We start from the raw sequence: 22,733 nt of genomic DNA, 5'->3' as shown, positions 1-22,733 counted from the left end.
GTTTATTATGCTGTATCAAGCTTCTTCAACAGTCATACGAAGACTGTAAAACAATAGCTTTGGCTGTATTAAGGACTAATAATAAGGCTTGCTGCAAGACTGTTTATATTCAACACTATCCTTTGCAGAGTTTAACAGGTAGCACACAAACAAACACCCTTCCCTTCCCTTCCCTTCTCACAAGAAGTTTCTAGCCCTCAAGCTATAAAAGTCATTTTGGAAGCATCTGGTAGAATTTCTGAAGGCAGAGGCAGATTATGAGTACCAGAAGCTGGGGAACTGATTTCTGTCTTTAGGAAATCTTCACTCATAAGCCTCTCCATAGGAATTCAGTGATATTTACCTGATGTTTGCAGATTATGGAGCAAAGCTTTTTTGTTTTACAGGACTTGCCTTTTATTTCTGAGCTTCCTCTGCTGGAGATCTCAGAAACAGACTGTATCTGAATATAGGTAAAAAAAGTCAAGATACACAATGCACATATAAAACAGGCAGATCTTTGATCACACCATTGTGACTGCCACCGACTTTTTTGTACCATACCCTGCAGACACCCCTTCCAGCTATTTGCCCTTTTGAAAATATTCTGTGCATTACATGCAAAAGATGCATCTTCCTCATGACTATCTATAGATCCAACTTATGTCAAGCAACATCTGGAGTAGTCTTTAGTGCAGATTTTCTCAAAGCACAACCCATATAAAGTCTTTGACCTCTGTGCTCTATTTACATACAGTGTATCTCCCCCTGAAAGATGACAGGAAATTGAAGGAGGCACATGAGTGTTTGGGTAAATCCTAGTGACATTAACATTCTTATAATTTGCCATTGGGAATTCATTGGGGACTGTGAAATGGCTGCACGGGACTTATTTCCTAGATAGTCACCTTCATGGTGAGCAACCATTCGGTTGGTGGTGCACCTTGTTTCCACTTTCCTCTTTTTTTTGAAGAAGACACGCCTGGTTGTTTCTGTCCGGATGCACTCTTTTGATTCTTCCTGTGTTAAACCTTAAGAAAGATGAAAATTATTTCCAGAATACTTTAGCATTTACAAAATGAGTATTTGTGCTTTTTTCCCCCCTCCTCTGAAACAATAGTTTCACCTAAATTATACCGATTTTACAGATAAGGGAGAGAGGCTGAGAAATAAAAATGGCCAATGAGTTTGTAACAGGAAGAGCTGTGGATCCGAAGGACATACGCTCCTTAATCATATCTGTTCATGCAGACTTTTCTTTAAATTGAGGCTGCTTTCCTTTTCTGGTCTGGTTGGATATTATTGTTCCAGTTTTCCATTTCTTATATAAGTCTTTAACCTGTTCTAAGCAACTTTTAATAGAATTATTATTTTGGGTTTAATTAGTTCTTTCTGCTGCAAATGGTCTGTGTTTGTTCATTTTAATGAGTTTTATCCTTACACGGGGCGTATTTTTAATGATGAAAAAGTGAGATGTATCATTTTATTCTTAGTAGTACATTAATAATAAGCTTCTTTTGCCATTTGCTGCTCATCTAGATGCAGCAATTATTTTAATATAGTAAAAGACAATAAAACAACCAAGGAATGCAAACATTTCTCTCTGTTTATTTCCACTCATCAGCTGAGTTTATCATCATGCCCTCCAAGATTGGAGTATCTCTCTACCACAGGAGGATCACTCTGCAGGGCAGTCATGTAAATCTGCCTTTCCTAATGGTCTTTTTCCCTGGGAAAGCTTCCTGCAACACAGATTTTATCATTTGACATTCCTTCCTTTGCACTTTCCATTTTTCTGAATCTCCCATACTGCCCAATTCTTTTTTCAGACTTTGGTGGAAATGTTCCCTTGGTTCCCTTCTCTTTTATCATCTCACTAAAAAGACTCATGGAAAGAAAAAGATGAATGACAGTGATTGCACATTGAAATGGTGAGGCACATTGTTCCTTCCCAATACAGCTGTTGGCAGAGTAATGGGCCCCATCTTCCTTTGCTAAGGACCATATACCTGAATTTCTCAGCTCTTCAGCACTGTACTGATAGAGGAGGTCATACATGCCTCCCAGTGACCCAGATGCGTAGTAATGTGTCCCAAAGTCCTCAAATATCTGGCTGTAGAGAGGATAGTTGTACTCCAGGGGCAAGCTGTTAAGTGCCTGTAAGAACACCCCAGACAGCTGCAAGTCTGACTCCTTCATTGTGAAGTTTGATACCGCTATTACCTTATGGATCCTAATAAAGTTGGAGTTCTAAAAAGGAAGAGGAGAAAACGTGGATATGACTCCAGCTGATACTAAAATGTTGTTGCCTAGTACTATGATATGCAGTGATTGGTAATCAGCATGGTTAAATCTGACCAAAATTAGAATCGATCTTATCACCTTTTAAAGCCAACAAAACAAATAGCTAAACCTATGTCTTAAAAAATGAACCTGTTAATGAGAAACTTTAAGTCAGAGATTGGTATCTAGGTAGCATGTAGTCCTGGATCCATTTCTGTGGCCCCTAGATGCACACACAGGCGCACGTACACTACATCTGTGCTGCTGAATTTCGGAAGTAAAATTAGGATTTGGAGGAATACAATATTTTTCTTTTATTTGACAAATTAAGTCCTCAGGATGGCATCATGGGCCTGTTTTAAGTAATTACCTGAAACTCCCCTGAAAGCAAAAAAATATGTGAACATTTTAGCTGTGCCTCCACCTGTGATGTCACCACCACACCACCTGAAGCCCTTTGGTACCAAATAAAATAAACAAATAAAATGCCATTCCAGACTAGAGAAAAACTACTTGCCCCCTTTTAAAAACCTCTGTTTCATTTAATATTGATTATTAAATTTAAATTAAATATAGTGTTACAATTAAGATTGTAATATTTTTGCCCCTAAGTTTTAAGTAATATTTGCAAATGGACATTCAATTTGCAATTCTTGGCCACACTTCTGGATGAAATATGGAGTGCTATTGTTGTTGTTAAGAAAAAGTATATCTCTGCAGTAATAAAAGCAGTTCTTAAAACTAAAAACTACTAAAAAATCATGCTCATATCTGCTTCCCTTGGAAAAAGGAATGCAGACTTTTTATCGAACATTAAACATGCCTTTTTTAAAAAATAGAAAATCTGTAATGTAATATGCATATACTTTTAACTACTGAGGATTCATTTTGCATTTGCATATATACAAATATTAAGACAAAAGCAGAAATGCTGAACCATGCTAAGAGCTCTGATTAACAGCCCCTGTTAGAAGGAAAGTGAAAGTTATAAGAATTCCAGCAAGTATTGACTTTCAAATGAGACACCTGCATATATAGGCAGCAAAACCCTTGTTTGTTTCATCCAACCCTTTCTATGCAGGGGGTTGGATCGCCCTCTCCTGAATCTGTCTGTTCACTGATCTGGTAACTCCAGTCTTTCTATTAATATGAGAAGTTACTCTCAGGCACAGCTTCTACTGGATGCCTGTGGTTGGAAGTGCTGTGTTATTCTGGACTAGCTGGCTAATAAATCATTAGCTTTTCCAGGTCTATAGCACAGGCCAGAGCTATCCATTTCTGTAATAGCATAAAAGAGATGAATAAAGTTATATCCTAGTTTATGAGCTCTTTCAGATATCTAGCATCTCAGTTTCTCCGTTCTTCTGAATCCAATTTATCCAAGACTCGAGTCAGGCGCTTTTGATTATTTTCACATCTGTCTGGTCCTCAGGATGCCATGAGTCTTGCTGGTGTATATGTTTTCCAGTCCACAGAGCTCACAGTGAACTACCAACCAATCAGTGCTCAATAGCTGAGCACTGAAAACTGTCAGCCAATCACTGCTAGTGTAATGATATGTGGGAATGACCTTGGAAGAGCTGCAGACTAAACAATGGTCAGATAAGAGGCAGCTGAGCCCACAGAAGGAATATGGGCATGGCAGATTCTCAGAAGGGACCCTCCCTAGTTTCTGGGACTATAAAAGTGAGGGGGGCAGAGATGAACTTTCAGACTTGCAAGATTCTGCTAATGTAGCCTTACAATAAAGTTAGTACTTCTGGGTGTGCTTCTTGTCTGGACTATCTCGCAAGGCTGGCAACTAGTCTGTAATGCAAATGCCTCATCCTGCCTTTTAGGTCCACATCTAAGCCTACATGCCTTCCCACTCTTCTCAAAAATGAAAGGGATTAAATAGCTCATGATAGAAATAAATCTCACTTCCTATAAAGCTCCTAATGCTGGTGTGCTAGCAGTTCTACATTAGGTCTCCTTTAGTTAATCATCCTGCTACAATGAAAATTTGAGGAGCTGAGAAGTGAGGTAAACCAAAAATCTCTCAATGAAAGCAAAGACCACGTCTTGAAGCAGAAGAGAGCAACACATTGCCATTTCTAAAGAGCATTTGCTGCCTTGAAATTCTTCCTTCCATAGATACCCTCTATTGAAATAATTCACAACTGCAGGTCCCAGGTTAAGTCTCTAGCACTAGAATGCACCTGCAATTGTGGATTATAGGTTGGACTTGCAGAATGTGCCTATAGTAATATGCGGATGAGGTCAGGGGAAAAGTGGGTGTGGTCCAAACAGCGAATAGGCACACCCAGACTAAAAACCACAATTTTCCTTCCATCCAACTTTTCCCACTTTTAAAATCTTCAAACCGTTGAGTTTAATTTTAATTCACGTGCCAGAAATGGGCAGCAAATTAGGACGGGCCTGAGGACTACCCAAGGAACTTTGGGAATAATGCTTCCAGATATGCTGGTTATACTCCCATGTTTTAACCGGAGGTTTAAGCAGAAACTATCTTGCTTTGCAAAGACACTACCCCTGACTTGCAGTTCTTCCTGGATAATCTTTTTTACAGAACTTTTCCAGCGAATAAATGGGGCAGTCACCACTAGCCACAGATCTACCCACTGACATCCTGATCTCAGGACAGTGGTGTTTTCAGAAAGTATGCACCTTTGAATTTTATGACTGCCGTATTTTTCCACTGAAATGTATGTACTGTAATATGAACAGTCTCTACTGTGCCTTGGTAAGCACTAAACAAAAGGAGATCTATCTTATTTGGCTAGAATTCCAAAGACTTCGCTGTATTTGAAAAGCCAAATGTCACCAACCAGAAAACAGGAATGCTCATTTTGAAACATTTTAATTACATTTTAAAAACAGAAATGAATAACCTAGATAGGAAAAATAATGGCTTTTTTTTTCCACCTCACTAAGTGAACTGAACAGCCTCCTCTTGCAGTTTAAAATAATCAACATTGACATTTCAGGCACATAATAACATTTGCCACTCGCACACAATGCAGACGGCACTTCTGCACAGGAATGTTTTTCTATGTGAGCTGGCTAATAAACAAGCGGCTTTTCCGGATCTCTCGCTTATCAGCTTCTGTAGATGGAGCCTGAAAGCCAGAATGAAAACAGAAATACCTTTTTATGTGAAGCTTGGATTGCTTCCTTGAAGGAGGAAGAAGATGTGACCTGCACTTTTGTCTTCCTGGAGAACAGGAGTGGGATCCCAGATCGCCTTTTGCCAGAGCTAGAGGAAGAGCTGTCTCTAGAAATGCTGGTTTCAAGTGGGGTCAAGTCATTGTAAAACTCCGAAGCCACCTCATCCTCTTCATTCACTACCTACGGAGAGAGATGATTACAGAAGCCTGGTTTTACAAAGGGCAGGGCATTACTTCTTACAGGGCAATAGCAGGAGCTGATTGATGCCGGTCCCCACAGCTGGAATTCCTAATTCCCACAACTTAAAAAAAAAAAAATCCTCTGTGAAGGAATGTAGCTTTGGTCTTGAGAAAGAGGTGGGAGTCATGGAATGGTTGTTCAGCCCTGGGAAAGTAGGAAGCATGAAGAGACCCAGAACAGCTCCATCTTGACCTTGTCCTTGAAAAGGGCAGTGACAGTTTTGGACAGACTTGTATGATTCTGTTAGGATACCCTACAACAATAAATTAGCATTCCTGGAATCCCTGCAGTGTCAGTTTCTTGAGCTGGCCTACCTTGAAGAGCTGACACTCTTAGAGCTCAGATTTCCAAAGGAATTACTTGCTTGCCAGCACACTGCTCAGGGTGAGGCTGAGCCTGGTGTGATTGTGACCTTCATTTCCCTTGTTCTGTCTTCTCTCCCTCCTTTGGGACAACCCATTCCCATTTTTCCATTCTGTTTCCTGCAGGCTGCCAGAGCAAAGGCAGATCTCTCTTGCTGAATGTTCCTCACCAAGAGCTTTTGAAACTAGGCCGAGCTGCACAAAATAAGACGGGGAGCCAGGACTACAGCAAGTTGTCCATAGCTGTTCTGATGCACAAAGGCATATACAGTATATACACAGAGCAGCAAGAGCAAGAACATGTAAAAATCAGACTTTGAATCAGAAATTCTGAAAGTTATCTGAAAATGCCCTTTAACTTTGCTAAATTTATGTGCTCCATGCACAAAAAAAAAAAAAAAAAAGCAGAGATCCTATTGTGCCATCATGGCCACTACCTTGACTGGTTGGACATTCCCTGCAGATACTCCTAGAACTCACTGTAAAGCATTTATACTCCATAATGCTATATCATCTCTCTCTCTCTCTCTCTCTCTCTCTCTCTGTCTCTATCTAATCTATCATCTATCTATCTATCTATCTATCTATCTATCTATCTATCTATCTATCTCTATCATCTCTATCATCTCTATCTCTACCTCTATCTTGATTGTTGGTGAGAAAAGCCCATGCTGACAGTGACCACAGCCAACACCCTTAATATCTTTTGACAGTTACCTGAAAGGAAACAGACTCTAAGTTTGCAGGAACACGATATGTTTTCCTTGCATCAATGGTCTTGACAAGTGTGCACTTGCCTCCGTTGAAAGAATTACGAAGAACTTCACCTCGATTCATTCCTGCCAGAATATGATATCTAAGGGAAACAACAGGAATTTTGCATCCAGTCACAGAAAGCACCATGGATCAGTTTCTTAGCTATTCATTGTGTGTGTGTGTGTGTGTTGGTTTTCTGCTTAAACTGGTGTTTTGCTGAAGAATTAATAAAGCCACATGCTTATGTGGTAACAGAGCAAACAGACTGAAAGCTTATTCATTAAAATCATGAATAATTTTATGATTCCTGGAGACCTCCAGATATTTGGATTACAACTCCCATCATACCTAACCATACCTGTCCTATTGCCCAGGGCTGATGGGAGCTGTAGTTTGAAATATTGGGGGGGCATCAAGTTGGATACAGCTAAACTAGATCCTCTGTTTTTTCCACCATTCTCATCTGTCCAAGTTCTTTTCTAAATGTCTGCTTGCAATCTCTCTTTCTCTCTTCTTTCCCTTTCAGCTAAATGGCTCTAAATGAAATTGAGCATCTTAATAAATAACCAAAGAACAAATGGCAATGTTTGAAGCACTGTATGGATTTGGTGGAAGCCAAGATGGTTTGCAAGGTCAGAAAAGCACAGAACAGTATAATGAATGGTCTTTATATAAACTAGTTTTAGATACATTTCCTTTTCTTTTTCATATCTTATGCCTTTAATTCCTTTGAATTACTGTTTCTTATTCCTCTTTGCACTCTGCAGAATTCTGCTTCCCTTGAGCAGCTTAAGCATGGCTTACCCATGGCCCATTAAGTGCACGCCAGGGATGCTCTCATGACTTCTAGTGCACACGGGCCGCACACGCGGACAATTCCTTTCATCTGAATTGTCCTCACAGTCATTTTCTCCGTTGCACTTCAGGTTCCGGCTAATGCAACGACCTGTTGCCAACAAGAAAAACAAGAGTTAGAAGCCACATTTTTTAAAGAAAAGCAGACAAACTCCATAAGGAATGTATGCTTTCACAAAGGGTTACATTATTATGCAGGAAAAAAATATTACGAATATGTAGCCTTTTTGTTATTATTGTTCAGAGCTTGAGAGCCAGCAATACTGGGGTAGCTCTGCAACTGGTACTGAAAATAGACAGGATGTAATCTCCATACTCCCTTGAGGGGGGAAGGAACCATAGAAACACATGATTTCCCATTGTACTTCAAGGGAGGAGGCCAAGAACTCGAAAGGAGCATCAAAGAACGAGACAATTGTCCTCAGCCATGGCCATTAGACATCCCTTCTCTGTTGAAAGCTTCTCCACAACTGGAGGGGATCCTGCCACTCCCACACCTCAGCCTGAGGAAGCTGGGCCTTGTGCCCAAGGACTTTGGCTTAGCAGCATGTGTAAGGTATGTGTACAATGTCTTCCATGCCACCAAAGTGAATGTATGTAGTTAATGAACTAAGCAAAACTTTTAAGTAGCAAAGATGGTTTCTGATACAGTCAATCATCCAATGGCAGCAGTAGCGGCATCATTATCATCATCATCACCGCTATTTACACATAGTCTTTCAGATACTTCTGAACTGATGTGGTAGTTTTAAGATATCATCACAAGGTATGTACCATTCCAAATAATGAGACTTTTTGTAATTGATGAGTTGAGAGTCTATCCATTTCTACAGTATTGTAGGGAGGGAGAGTAGCCTTTCTTGGGGATGGTTAGTTTCTTAGCAGGACCCAGCTCTGCCTGCAAATCATAAAGAACTTTCAGCCATCGTGGTTTTTATTATATTGATTGTATTATGCATTATAGTGTTTTATAGTTTTATAGTTTTATTTATGTTTTATTGTAAACCGCCCAGAGTCCCTTTTGGGAGATGGGCGGTGATAAATTTGATTGATAGATAGATAGATAAATAAATAAATAAATAAATAGTGCCTTGAATGCTTTTCCAGATCTTTTGATATGGCCCCAAGTGTACCAACTGGCACACAACGACTTTCATTTTCACCATTCGCCCCAGCTCTATTTGAAGATCTTTATATTTCTCTATTTCTTCTCATTCTTTCCCATTGCCCCTTCTATCTCCAGCAACTGCTGCTTGTAAGTTATAATTCTTACTAACAATCCAGTGAATCAAGATGGCCACTTTATTGTATCTTTCCAAATACTCTGAATAATCTTCTTACATCCACATTCCAAGTGTTGAACAGTCTCCTCCTGGAGATAACCAGCATTTACTACCATGCTGGGTTTTCTCAGTTTCAGCGTTCATTACATTTGTACATCGCAACTGTTCTTGAGCTGCTAAAATGTATTTCATTTTCTTCTTTAATATGCCTTTAAAAAAAAAACTATTGCCACTTTTTAAAACAATTTCCATGTTTTTTTCATTATAAACCTTTCCTTGGATGTTATTACTAGCTATGTACAGTAGTGGCTTTTTTGCCAGTTTTGCTTTCACATCATCAGCTGCTCATTTTTATATACATCCTTGATTTCACAGCTTTTAAACACACTTTCCATTACTAGGCAATTTAATCTATCTTCTTAGCTACTGTACCCTTACCATATTCAGACAGAGCCCTTTTTTCATCTTCAGCTGCACTTGCAGCATTCCACATCCACCTTCACTATGGGACAAATACAACCTATCAACGTTACTAAGTGGTGTAGTGCACAGTTGATGGTCCTAATTTTCTGAGTCTTTCAATCTAGTGCTTCTAGCTCAGCTTCTAGTAGTTTATAATTCCTGCAAAGTACTGAAGAAGTACAATAGCCCAGATGTTAATGGCCTTGCTGGAGGGAATGATCATTTCATCAGGACATCTTTAAGGACAACTGATCCAGACAGAGCTGGAACCCTGGATCACTACAGCGGCAGGACAGGGCAACCTTACTGGCATGACAGTCCAAGGAATTATTCCCAAGGAAGTGAGAGGAGGGAAGTGCTGCTTTTTCCACTAGCTGGGGATGGCGATTGATACCACAAGTAATACATTGACCAAAGCCAGGCCCAACCCTCTACAGGAGTTCATTTCAAGACCAGCAGTTCTGAAGATCAGTAAGCATTGTCCGCTGTCTTAATACTGGGAACAGCTTCTTCTACAGTAAGAAACTAATTTGTTGTTGTTGTTGTTGTTCGTTTAGTCACTTCCGACTCTTCGTGACTTCATGGACCAGCCCACGCCAGAGCTTCCTGTCGGTTGTCAACACCCCCAGCTCCCCCAGGGACGAGTCCGTCACCTCTAGAATATCATCCATCCACCTTGCCCTTGGTCGGCCCCTCTTCCTTTTGCCCTCCACTCTCCCCAGCATCAGCATCAGCATCAGCATCAGCATCTTCTCCAGGCTGCCCTGTCTTCTCATTATGTGGCCAAAGTATTTCAGTTTTGCCTTGAATATCATTCCCTCAAGTGAGCAGTCTGGCTTTATTTCCTGGAGGATGGACTGGTTTGATCTTCTGGCAGTCCAAGGCACTCTCAGAATTTTCCTCCAACACCACAGTTCAAAAGCTGTGATGAGAGCTTCCTTCTCTCAGCCTTCCTTATGGTCCAGCTCTCGCAGCCATATGTTACTACGGGGAACACCATTGCTTTAACTATGCGGACCTTTGTTGTCAGTGTGATGTCTCTGCTCTTAACTATTTGATCGAGATTTGTCATTGCTCTTCTCCCAAGGATTAAGCGTCTTCTGATTTCCTGACTGCAGTCAGCATCTGCAGTAAGCTTCGCACCTAGAAATACAAAGCCTTTCACTGCTTCTACATTTTTTCCCTCTATTTGCCAGTTATCAATCAAGCTGGTTGCCATAACCTTGGTTTTTTTGAGGTTTAGCTGCAAGCCAGCTTTTGCAGTTTCTTCTTTCACCTTCATCATAAGGCTCCTCAGTTCCTCTTCACTTTCAGCCATCAAAGTGGTATCATCTGCATATCTGAGATTGTTAATGTTTCTTCCAGAGATTTTAACTCCAGCCTTGGATTCCTCAAGCCCAGCATGTCATTTGATGTGTTCTGCATACAAGTTGAATAGGTAGGGTGAGAGTATACAGCCCTGCCGTACTCCATTCCCAATCTTAAACCAGTCTGTTGTTCCGTGGTCTGTTCTTACTGTTGCTACTTGGTCGTTATACAGATTCTTCAGGAGGCAGACAAAATGACTTGGTATCCCCATACCACTAAGAACTTGCCACAATTTGTTATGGTCCACACAGTCAAAGGCTTTAGAATAGTCAATAAAACAGAAATAGATGTTTTTCTGAAACTCCCTGGCTTTTTCCATTATCCATCGGATATTGGCAATTTGGTCCCGAGTTCCTCTGCCTTTTCTAAACCCAGCTTGTACATCTGGCAATTCTCGCTCCATGAATTGCTGAAGTCTGCCTTGCAGGATCTTGAGCATTACCTTACTGGCATGTGAAATGAGTGCCACTGTTCGATAGTTTGAACATTCTTTAGTGTTTCCCTTTTTTGGTATGGGGATATAAGTTGATTTTTTCCAGTCTGATGGCCATTCTTGTGTTTTCCAAATTTGCTGGCATATAGCATGCATTACCTTGACAGCATCATCTTGCAAGATTTTGAACAGTTCAGCTGGGATGCCGTCGTCTCCTGCTGCCTTGTTATTAGCAATGCTTCTTAAGGACCATTCAACCGCACTCTTCAGGATGTCTGGCTCTAGCTCACTGACCACACCATCAAAGCTATCCCTGATATTGTTATCCTTCCTATACAGGTCTTCCGTATATTCTTGCCACCTTTTCTTGATCTCTTCTTCTTCCGTTAGGTCCTTGCCATCTTTGTTTTTGATCATACCCATTTTGGCCTGGAATTTACCTCCGATGTTTCTAATTTTCTGGAAGAGGTCTCTTGTCCTTCCTATTCTATTGTCTTCTTCCACTTCCGTGCATTGCTTGTTTAAAAATAATTCCTTGTCTCTTCTGGCTAACCTTTGGAATTTTGCATTTAATTGGGCATATCTCCCCCTAACACTGTTGCCTTTTGCTTTCCTTCTTTCTTGGGCTACTTCTAGTGTCTCAGCAGACAGCCATTTTGCCTTCTTGGTTTTCTCTTTCTTTGGGATGTATTTTGTTGCCGCCTCCTGAACAATGCTGCCAACTTCTGTCCAGAGTTCTTCCGGGACCCTATCTACTAAGTCCAGTCCCTTAAATCGATTTTCACCTCCACTGCATATTCCTTAGGAATATTAGTGAGCTCATATCTAGCTGATCTGTGGGTCTTCCCTAATCTCTTTAGTCTAATCCTAAATTGTGCAAGAAGAAGTTCGTGATCGGAACTACAGTCAGCTCCAGGTCTTGTTTTTACCGACTGTATAGATGTCCGCCACCTTTGGCTGCAAAGGATGTAGTCAATCTGGTTTCGGTGTTGTCCATCTGGGGAAGTCCATGTATAAAGCCGTCTCTTAGGTTGCTGGAAGAGAGTGTTTGTTATACACATTGAGTTGTCTTGGCAAAATTCTATCAGCCTATGTTTACCTGTAATTCCAGGTGTCATTTGACTGCCCACCTTAGCATTCCAGTCTCCCGTGATGAAAATAACATCTCTTTTAGGCGTGTTGTCCAGTAGGTGCTGCAGATCCTCATAGAACTGCTCTACTTCAGCTTCTTCAGCATCTGTGGTTGGGGCGTATATTTGGATCACTGTGATGTTAGATGGCTTGGCCTGAATTCAAATTGAGATCATTCTATCGTTTTTTGGATTGTATCCAAGCACTGCTTTAGCCACTTGACTATTAATTATGAAGGCTACTCCATTTCTTCTGTGGTCCTCTTGTCCACAGTAGATCTGGTGGTCATTTGATGTGAAGTGGCCCATTCCAGTCCATTTCAGTTCGCTGACGCCCAGAATGTCTATCTTTAATCTTGACATCTCACCAATAACCACATCCAATTTGCCCTGGCTCATAGATCTTACGTTCTAGGTTCCAATGGTGTGTTGATCCTTAGAACATCGGTTTCACCGTTCACCGCCAGCACCGTCGGCCGCTAGCCGTCCTTTCAGCTTTGAGCTAGCTGCGTCATCACGTCTGGGGCTAGTTGAACTCATCCTCTGTTCCTCCCCAGTAGCATTTTGACCATCTTCCAACCTGGGGGTCTCATCTTCTGATGGTATACCGACATATCTCTGGTTGTACTGATCCATTTAGTTTTCACGGCAAGAATACTGGGGTGGGTTGCCATTACCTTCCCCAGGGATCGCATTTAGTCTGACCTCTCTGTCATGACCTTCCCGTCTTTGGTGGCCCTTCACGGTTTAGCTCATGGCATCATTGAGGTGCTCAAGCTCCAGCACCACGACAAGGTAACAATCCTTTGCTGGATGGGGCCAGTATTTCCAGGATTTGAGAGGACAGAGGGTGCTTTTCTAGATTATTAAATTCATCCTATCATTTACCCCCCCTCCCCATTTTTTTGTTTTGCTTACTGCTGAGCTTGTATAATCTAGAGTTGCTGGGAATTGAGCAGCATATTAACTTAATAAATTATTAAATCATCATCATCATAATCATCATCTAATTTTCCCTGATCTACACCTAATTTCAATGGAACCTTTTTACAGGAGAGTGGGGGTTGCAAAGGGGATTTGAAAGTCACCTATGCTGCACCTAAAAGGAATTTGGGAGCTGCTGCAACAATTAGGCAGCAACTTGAATTTCCTGTGAATATTCTTGTTCCTCCGGGAATCACTAGCCTGAGTAGATGCCAAGCGCAGTGCTTTTTTGAGCCATAGCTATGAAACAAAAGAAGTGAAAATCAACTTGCAGATCATGCAAATATCAAAGAATTTCACATCCCCTCTCTAGTTTTTTTCCACCTGCAAGATTTTGTTGAGCATTATTTTCTTAAAAGCTTCAATTATTTGTATTTACAATGCATCAGAATCATGGAAGAAAAAGGAAGATACTATCAATAGTTACCATTTTCACACTGGAATTTGTTGCCACAGTTTACTTCCTCCATGTTGCAGAGTTTCATGGGAAAGCAAGGTCGGGACTCCACCAAGGGTTCATCACATGGTTGTCCTTTGAACTGAGCTAGTTGGTTAAAGGACCTGGTACGAAACTGAAAAACAGAAGGATATCTATTCAAGGGCAAAAAGTGGGCAGACAGGGTTTTCTCCAGGTACTTTTAAAGAAGAAAATGAAGCAGTTGCAGCACCTAACCCACCTTGGCTGATAAGAAAGAAAGAAAGAAAGAAAGAAAGAAAGAAAGAAAGAAAGAAAGAAAGAAAGAAAGAAAGAAAGAAAGAAAGAAAGAAAGAAAGAGAAAGAAAAAATCTTAGCAGGATCAGACTTGATTCGTATTTGGATAAGAGGTCATGAGGGCCGTGGTCCCTAACTTTCATCTGGTTAAGGAGCTAATAGTCATGATGTGCCCTAATCAACCCCCTTCTTCTGTCTTGGGGTCAAAAAAGGTGGGTATAGATGATGGAGATTTGGAAAAGTGAATAAACCCCTTTTCCCCATTTATATCCAAATATTCCTCTGAGATGGCTATCTCTCAAAGAGACATTGGATATTGCCTATTTAAGAGACAGCCATCCTAAAGGTATATTTGCCTCTTCCTCCCCAAACATATCTGCAAAATCTAAGTATTTCATTGGGAAAGTAGGCCAGTTGCTGTGCTGGACTGGGTTATGGGGACAACCAGTGGTGTTGACATTTGGGGGTTGAGAATAAAATAGTTCCTTGTGCACAGCCCACATCTGGGTTCTGTAACTGCAGGAATATGAAGATGGTTTATCTGATCAAGGTCAAAATAAGATATGTTGCTATTTCTGGTAACCCTTAATGGACTTTCTGCTGACACTAGGATTGAAAAGATAATGCTTTATGGATTGGTCTATAGATAAGAGATGGGATATGGGATGAAGAGATTGTTGGCTGTAAATTAAGAGTTGATAGTTCCTTGATTAGGGTATTGTTTACTGCTTGATTGTTTGTCTGGTGTTAATCCTGGTGTTAATCCCATTTTATCTGGGTGTTGATTGCTGGCGAGGGGGTGTTCTGGTCTTTCTGTTTCCTTTTTAGCTTTTTTATTGTCTCTTTTGAATGGTGTGTAATTGTTGTAAATGTTGTTTATCTCTATGTGCCTATTGATAGCTGCCTTGTCTGAATACCAAGCTTCCAGGAATTCCCTCAAAGAATTATCTCACTGTTCTGGACTTAAAAATGCTTCAGTCCCTTTTGCCGAGGTAATGGGTCCTGCATATCTCCTTCAAGATCAACTTCCTTACTCTCTACAGCTACCTATATCCTTCCCAATTTACATTTTTACTTACTTGCTTTTTAACACATGGATCACATTCTGACCAGGGACCAAAATCTCCAAGCCGGCAGTTGATTGGACACATCTGCTGGTTACAGGTTCTGGATTCCTGGGTGGTGCAAAGTTGTGCACAAAAGTTTTTTTGGTAATACTCATCCATCTTGATTTGCCTAGAATTCCAAAAAACATTACTGTGACCAGAAGGATCTGTTAAGCCAAGGAAAATAAGTTCCATTTAATCAATTTGCTGAAAAGGACAAAGCATGGCTGCAGTTTAGGGTGTGGTTAGATGATCCAGAACATCAAGGCACTGGGAGGCATTCAATCTTGAGTATTCCCAAAATGGAGCTGGGATTCTGGAAATCCTAGCCATTCATAAAGGAGAGTGATTTCATATAAGGGACTGGCATGAGAGTGGGCTGAGAACAATGTTTTTGCTGAAACAAATGAGATTTTCCATGCTGTGCAGAGACTGATGAAGTGAGGGTCTAGAAAACAATAAACAGATTAAATTTATGCAAAAATGCCTATAACAGAACATGTACAGCTTTTTTTTTTAACAATGAAAACTAGTGATTAGGAAAGGGTTGATAAGCTTAGCCCCCTTCCATTAATGGCACAGTCTTTCAAATCCTTGTGAGGCAGAGAACCTAATGGATTAGAAAGGAAAAAAATGGTCAGTACTGTACAACTTTCATGCAGGAATAATTGCATCATAGGATTAAGTAGTGGCCGTTGCGTAAGAGCATTATGTTAGTCTTAAATAATACAGCCTTCCCCAACCTGGTACCTTTTGCATGTGGAATCCTTGGTGCTCTCTGAGCCTTGTTTTCTTGCAGACATTTCATTGCCAGACTAGGCAACATCTTCAGTGCAAAGAGGGAGTGGGCCTTGCTCTCAGTTTATATACTGTGGTTTGTCCAGCTTGTGTTGGTGGAGGTGTTGTTTTCTCCTTGGGAGTTCCTTGACTGGGCTGTTCTTTGCTGCTTGGTTGATTGTCTGAGTTAATAGATCCTTGATTAGGGTGTATTGTGCTGTTTGATGGTTCATCTGGTTCGATGGCTCATCCAGATGAACCATCAAACAGCACAATACACCCTAATCAAAGAACTATTAACTCAGGCAATCAACCAAGCAGCAAACAACAGCCCAATCAAAAAAATCCCAAGGAAAGAACAACACCTCTACCAACACAAGCTGGACAAACCACAGTATATAAACAGAGAGCAAGGCCCGCTCCCTCTTTGCACTGAAGATGTTGCCTAGTCTGGCAATGAAATGTCTGCAAGAAAACAACAAGGCTCAGAGAGCACCAAGGACTCCACAGTTCAACCCTGAGCTACAAATATTTGCTTCGATTGGTACCCTTTGGATGTGTTGCACTACAACATCCATCATTCCCAAATGAGATAACAGTAGCTTTAATCCAACTTTTGAAGACATTCAAGTTGGGGAACAATCAGAGGGGGACTTAAGTATTCCAGGTTCTCATTTTAAATTCAGTTTGTCCTTTTGCCAAGTCAATGTTGGGATCTTTTTTTTTTTAAGTTGGCATACCCATGTATTATATGCACTTTGGCCGAATAGACCCATTTTCTTGCAAGCAGGTGCATTATATCCTTTTAAGATGACTGAATTATAAAAATTTATCAGTTCTGAGATCACCATGGCATTCACCACTTACCTATGCCTATTTTGAGTTCCATGATTACATGTCCTTGAACAGCCAGACCAGGGAGTCCATGGATAATGGTCGCAGTAGCACCCCTTGCTATTTTCAATTGCAGCATGCAGCAAGATGAGAAAGAGCCAATTATATGTTTTGTCCATGACTACCAGCCTGAAGCAGTTGAAGTCAATGAAGCCTACAGAGCAGACAAACAAAATGCAGTTAGAACAGTTTGATATTGTTTTAATACCATGGCAGCTGAAGAACTAATGTACTGCATCATGCATTGCAAGGAGCAATCTAAAGCTGGGTCCAGCTGTGATAAATGTTGAATAGAGTCATAGTAGGGCTGCTGACTCATTGAACACAAGCATCAGGAAAACTCAGAGTGCATTAAAGTGTCTTTGTTATCCCTTAGCAGCAAAGGAGCTATCAAAGCACTCTAATTTCTCAAAAGGAACTATCAGAGGGGGACTTAAGTATTCCAGGTTCTCATTTTAAATTTGATTTGTCCTTTTGCCATGTCAATGTTGGGATCTTTTTTTTTTTAAGTTGGCATACCCATATATTTTATGTACTTTTGCCTAATAGACCCATTTTCTTGCAAGCATGTGCATTTTCCATTACTATGTGCAGGTTTGCATTTCTCTTTTCACTGGAGAATGGCATTGCAACAGTTGAAGATGCACAATTTTTCAAAAATGATGTTTCTGTTTGCACAGATCTCATATGAAGCGCTGAGCAAGTAGCTGCTCAATAAATGCTCAAGGCTCTTCCTGTTCCACATCTTCCCACTCATTGAGAGGGTGAGCATAGGAAATCCTTTGATGGGCTGGAATAGGTGGGACAGCAAATGCAGGAGGCAGGAGGGACAATGGGTCACATGCCACAGGACAGAACTGATTGACAGGCCAATAGTTCTGATCCACAGCTTTGATATACAGGCCTTTTTCATTTTATAAGCTCAAGTACCATCAAAAATCTGTAACCGCTAGGACATGACAGTCTAGTCAGCTCATTTTGGGGTTTTAAAGCAATTTGTTATATAAACAAATTGATACTCATCTGCATACCTAATGAATTTGCTGAGTAGTCAGCATTTACCTCCTTATAGTAGGATGGGCCAGTTTTGCTTCAAAATTGAAAGGTCCAGAGCAGCTTAAGCAAGAGCATCTGGGGGGGGGGGGGGTGAGGGGGATTAAAAAAGTCAAGATGGCAGCTGCCGTTGTGGCCACCATCTTGATTTTTTGACCACTACCCCACAGTTGCCTCAGAGATGCCCCAGGCTTAAGTTCACACTTAGAACACTTTGTTAATACATGCCTCTAGTTCCAGCTATAGCAGGGTGGGAACTCCCAGATAATTCTTTCAAAGAGAGCTACTGGGTTTTCCCTGGTTTGGCTTTGTGTCTCCTCATAGAAATAAGCTCTCAGCATCTTGTGTCTTTGTTTTCTGGCCCCACTGTCTGTATCACTGGTAAGCAAAACTTGCGTGCAACCCTTGGGCATTATTGTTGTTGTCCAAGAAGCTCTGGAGAACCTCACACATTGACTCCTACTTAGAAAGTCATCTGTCTCAAGGCTAATGGTGTCACTGGACACACCTTGGATTTTCCCCTCTGCCCTATCCTTCACACACACACCCATGTCCCCATGGCACTGACAGCACATACAAGAGCAACAGCCAGCAGGGCAAAATTTTCTCCCATTTCCCTTTTTATAGTGGGGTGGAACTTCTGCTCCCTTTGCTTCCGGTGGGGCTAGCCTGGTCCTTGTAGCTAAGATTAATAGTCAGGGATGTGCTTGCCTACTTACCCCAGTATAACTAGACTTCTCAAGAATGTTCCCTGTGATGCTTCTTACTGGGATTTACCATCTATAGAGAGAGATCTTAGCAACAATGACAAAGTAAAACTTCAGTAATTAATCAAATGATGTTATTATTTATCTCATTGTTCACTTTTATTCCCTGTCCATCATATTTAGTTTTTATATCACAGTGCTGTAGCTGATGTAAAAACTAATGTAAATGTAGTAAATGTAAAAACTAATGGGTTTTTAATCAGTGTATATTTCAAAGTGTGTATCTGTATTTCTGAATTAGCTAAAATTATCTATTAACCTTATTGCTTTACTGGCTTGAAACCAGAAACACAATGTCAAGAGTAATTTCCTATATAAAAAATAAATCTGATACAGCATTGAATTCTAATTAGAAACCATTCTTGGGTTATAATGTTTTAGGTAGTTTTGTGCCACAAGTGAGATTTGGATGTTCTTTTCCACAGAATTATATTTCTACTTGATCTATACTTTTCAGTATTAATTTAATGTGTTGTTTACTGTTTATAGTTCTGTTAATGATTTGTATTGTGTTAACCAAGTACGTTCAAGTTCAAGTTCAATCATGATAACCACCTGTATCTTATTTTTTGTTTTCTTATACCTTTTAAATATTTTTTTAATTACAGTATACTGTTTTAATTCATAGTCTTCTAAATAAAATTCAAAAAAGGAAAGAAACCAGAAATCAAGCTAGTAAACCCTTCCTTTCCATTGCTGACGGTGATGTTAGGAAGTGGTTCATCTTTGCAGTTTTTAACTATGAGGATATTTTTAAAGTTATAGGAGCAGAGCCAAAGTTTAAAAGATAAAGTTCAGCTAAGAAAGCATAAGGAACACCACTGTCCTTCCCCAAATTACTAAGGAATGCCATCCACATTTTAAAACGGTAATCAAAGTTTCTGGCTTTTTTCATTTAACATATTAATATAAGAGAATATATGTTTACAGCTCAGGGTTGAACTGTGGAGTCCTTGGTACTCTCTGAGTTGGTTTGCTTGCAGACGTTTCGTTGCCCGACTAGGCAACATCTTCAGTCCTAGGAGGGAGTGGGGTGTAAACAGAGAGCAAACCCCACTCCCTTCTCACACTGAAGAAGTTGCCTAGTTGGGCAGCGAAACGTCTGCAAGCAAACAACCAAGCTCAGAGAGCACCAAGAACTCCATAATTTAACATATTCTTCTCCCCACGTCCATAATATTATGTAAATAAATTCATTTGGAACTTAGTTGCAGTTTTGAAACTGAAAACACCCACATATAAAGAATTGGGTGCTTACTAGGGATGAGCCAGGTTGATTCAGAAAGTTTCCAGAAACATTTAAGTCAAAGCAAGGGTCCTCTGAAGCAAGTATACGGACTCCCTACTGACACTTTACTGATTTTTTTTTTCTTTTTAGCAGTTTGGATTTCAGGAGAGATAGGATGCCTACAAAAACCTCTCCCTCTCTCTACTCTTTATATCAAAGAGGTCCAGAAGGGGTGGAGGAAGGAAGAAAAAAAAAAGGGAGGGTTCATGGCTGACAGCTCTCAGTTGTTATCACACTGGTTAATTTTACTGGAATGCACTAATCAAATAACTTTTGACTGTGTGATGCAGAAGTGATGTGTTGCAGGAATTTTACAGCTTCCCTTCGCTTTGTTAAGAGCAGGAAGAATATTGGTGAAGCTTGTGGGATCTGAGAACAAGGTGAAGGACTAGATAGTTGCTTCAGAGAAAGCTCAGCGATCAAGGCGATCTGCTTCTGCTAATGTGCATTTCACTTCCATCATCAACCACTCTTTAATGCACTTTTTGTGACTGGTACCAATTGAGAAGACAACAATAACAACAAAAATAACACAAAGCAGAAACTATTTTTCCCTTGACATAAATTCGTATGACAGGATTCCTGCCTGGGGATTTTTCTGCAATTTATACCATTTTCATACAAAATGCAAAAAGAAAATAAGTGTGAGAAAGCAAAATGTTTCTATCATCTCAACATTTCAAGACAGCCTTTCCAGGATGTGAATTTTCTTTAAATGTTTCAGATTTAGGGCAATTTCTGCAGAATATATTATTATTGTTCAATTCTTTCCCCTCAAAACATTAGGGAATATGAATCTCCTTGTTGAAAAGATTATATCTCAAAAGTTGTTTGTGACAAATCCCCTTAGTCTATATTTATTTATCTCGAACATCAAACATAGATTAGGTATCTGGGAATTTATTTAACAAAACACGACAAGGATTTATTTAAGAATAATGATTTGCAGACTTGGAATAATATAATGACAGATATCCTAAGATGGAGAAAGTTAAACTTGTCTGGGCTAGGAAGATCTGTAGAGGTGAAAATGAACATTTTGCAAAGGCTTAATTTCTTATTTCAAATTATTCCAATAATTACTGAACACAAGATATTACATGAGTGGCAGACACAAATAACCCACTTTACATGGTCTAAGAGTAGGCTGAGAATCAAGATTAAAATTTCACAAGACTCGAAAGAACAGGACGGACTGGTAGACCATTGTTAGCAGGCTATTCAGGCTATTGCTTCATTCCCTGTTCATCAGATTATAGACTGGACTGTGTCACTTTATGGATGGATTGCTTCTCCTGAGGGAGCAGGACTTCTAGACAGCTTGCATAAATACTTTTGGTTTGATACCAATAGGAAAAAAATCCCCTAAAACCAGTCAGGCTTCGTTCCTTCTTAGGAAACAATTATTCCTCAAATATCATCCAGTTCCATTAAAAAGAAGGAAGCATCATTGTTACGTGTTGTTTTCCAGTACCTTCAGTGGACAGAAAATTCAGATGTATAGCATCAGACCAGCTAAATGATTTCCAGTGGCCATACTTCCAAGCATGTACGTGTGTCTGTGTCACAGGGAAAACGAGTTAGCGTCCATTACAGTAGTAATTACATGGCAGCTATAACCTCTCTCGTTTCTTTCTCAGTTTTGAAATCAGTGTGCCACACCTGCCGAAGTGTAATATTTCTATTACAAGCTGCATTCCTGGCATTTAAGCGAGGCGCTCTTTTATATAATAAATACCAAAGATATTTTCATTCATCATAACTATACAGATCATGAATGCATTAAAACTTACCTTTTCTATTTGGACGCAGCCTGAATATAATAATTCCCCCAAGGCAGCTGCATGAAAAAGACTCAGTACGGGCCAGGAGCAGTGTTGATCTCAATCCAACTGAGCAAGTGATGGCACAACTCAAAGGTTTTGTTTACATTCAATTAAACTGTAACTAAGCATGCAATCCCATAATAGAAATAAGCCCAACTGAAATCAGTCTTCAGGCGGCTGGAGGTCAGTGCTTCATTCTGAAGCACTCTGGCCACCCATTTTTGGAAAAAAAAAGTGATAATAATAGGTGTCTGCAGAGTACCTTATGGTTGCTACAGTGGATCCATAGAATCACGTGGCCTACCATTTAACCTCTAACCATTTAAGCATAGGCGCACTCAGTATAAAATATTTTTAATGTTATAACTTCACTAGAACAGGAAAATGCCAACTGTGCCCCATTAGTTAGAATGTTCATTGTTACTATAGGTAACCATCAATGAAATAAGTTTCTCTGTACAACTTTTCCACAAGCACTTATATTTGTACACCATTCTTATGCTGAGGATTATAAATTACAAGTGATGTCACAGGCATCATGACTTCATTTATTCAACGAGGTCGTGATGCATAGGACATCATTCTTGCTTCAACTGAATAACAGTGATTCAAGCAGTGAAACAGTAGAACAGCCTGCCTCCTGGAGTCATGGGTGCTCCATTATTGGAGATTTTCAAGCAAAGTTTGGACAGCCATTTGGCTAGGATAGTCTGAGGTTTCCTGCCCTGGGCAGGGGGCTCTGCTAGAAGACCTCCCATGATTCTATGCTTATGGCAGCAAGAGCAAATTTTGTTTTCAAACAAACAAACAAACAAACAAACAAACTCTTTGTGCTGGCTCCTGACATGGATTGTTCAGAAGAAAAATGTGCAATGTGAAGCCAATTCAGTGGCCTGCTAGAACCACTGAAATGGAGCAGAGCTTATAACACAGCTTAGAAGCTGGCACAGAAAAAGAAAAGTATCTTGGATAGCTTCAGTGAGCATGCCAGAGAAACACAGGTTATT

At 40.2% G+C, this 22,733-nt stretch overlaps 1 protein-coding gene across 2 annotated transcripts in view; it reads right to left on the bottom strand.

Moving 5' to 3' along the window:
• The window catches only part of C6 (complement C6), a 42,175-nt gene extending 20,395 nt beyond the window's left edge, over nucleotides 1-21,780 (bottom strand). Inside the window, exons 1-10 of one of the 2 annotated variants that reach the window (XM_063295707.1) lie at nucleotides 21,694-21,780; nucleotides 18,565-18,639; nucleotides 16,766-16,946; nucleotides 15,095-15,251; nucleotides 13,731-13,875; nucleotides 7,593-7,734; nucleotides 6,750-6,888; nucleotides 5,410-5,610; nucleotides 1,989-2,229; nucleotides 888-1,010 (exon numbers count right to left, since the gene is read on the bottom strand). In XM_063295707.1, coding sequence (XP_063151777.1) covers nucleotides 888-1,010; nucleotides 1,989-2,229; nucleotides 5,410-5,610; nucleotides 6,750-6,888; nucleotides 7,593-7,734; nucleotides 13,731-13,875; nucleotides 15,095-15,251; nucleotides 16,766-16,911 — 1,294 coding nt within the window. In that variant the 5' untranslated portion in view covers nucleotides 16,912-16,946; nucleotides 18,565-18,639; nucleotides 21,694-21,780. The remainder of the gene's footprint in view (nucleotides 1-887; nucleotides 1,011-1,988; nucleotides 2,230-5,409; nucleotides 5,611-6,749; nucleotides 6,889-7,592; nucleotides 7,735-13,730; nucleotides 13,876-15,094; nucleotides 15,252-16,765; nucleotides 16,947-18,564; nucleotides 18,640-21,693) is intronic. The other variant, XM_063295708.1, reaches the window with a different exon arrangement.
• Nucleotides 21,781-22,733: the final 953 nt, after the last annotated feature.

This window comes from Candoia aspera, chromosome 2 (genome assembly GCF_035149785.1).
Source record: "Candoia aspera isolate rCanAsp1 chromosome 2, rCanAsp1.hap2, whole genome shotgun sequence".
In the NCBI taxonomy this organism is placed as follows: Eukaryota; Metazoa; Chordata; class Lepidosauria; order Squamata; family Boidae; genus Candoia; species Candoia aspera.
The sequence above is the reverse complement of the archived record's forward strand: the minus strand, read 5'-3'. Positions and strand labels throughout refer to the sequence as shown.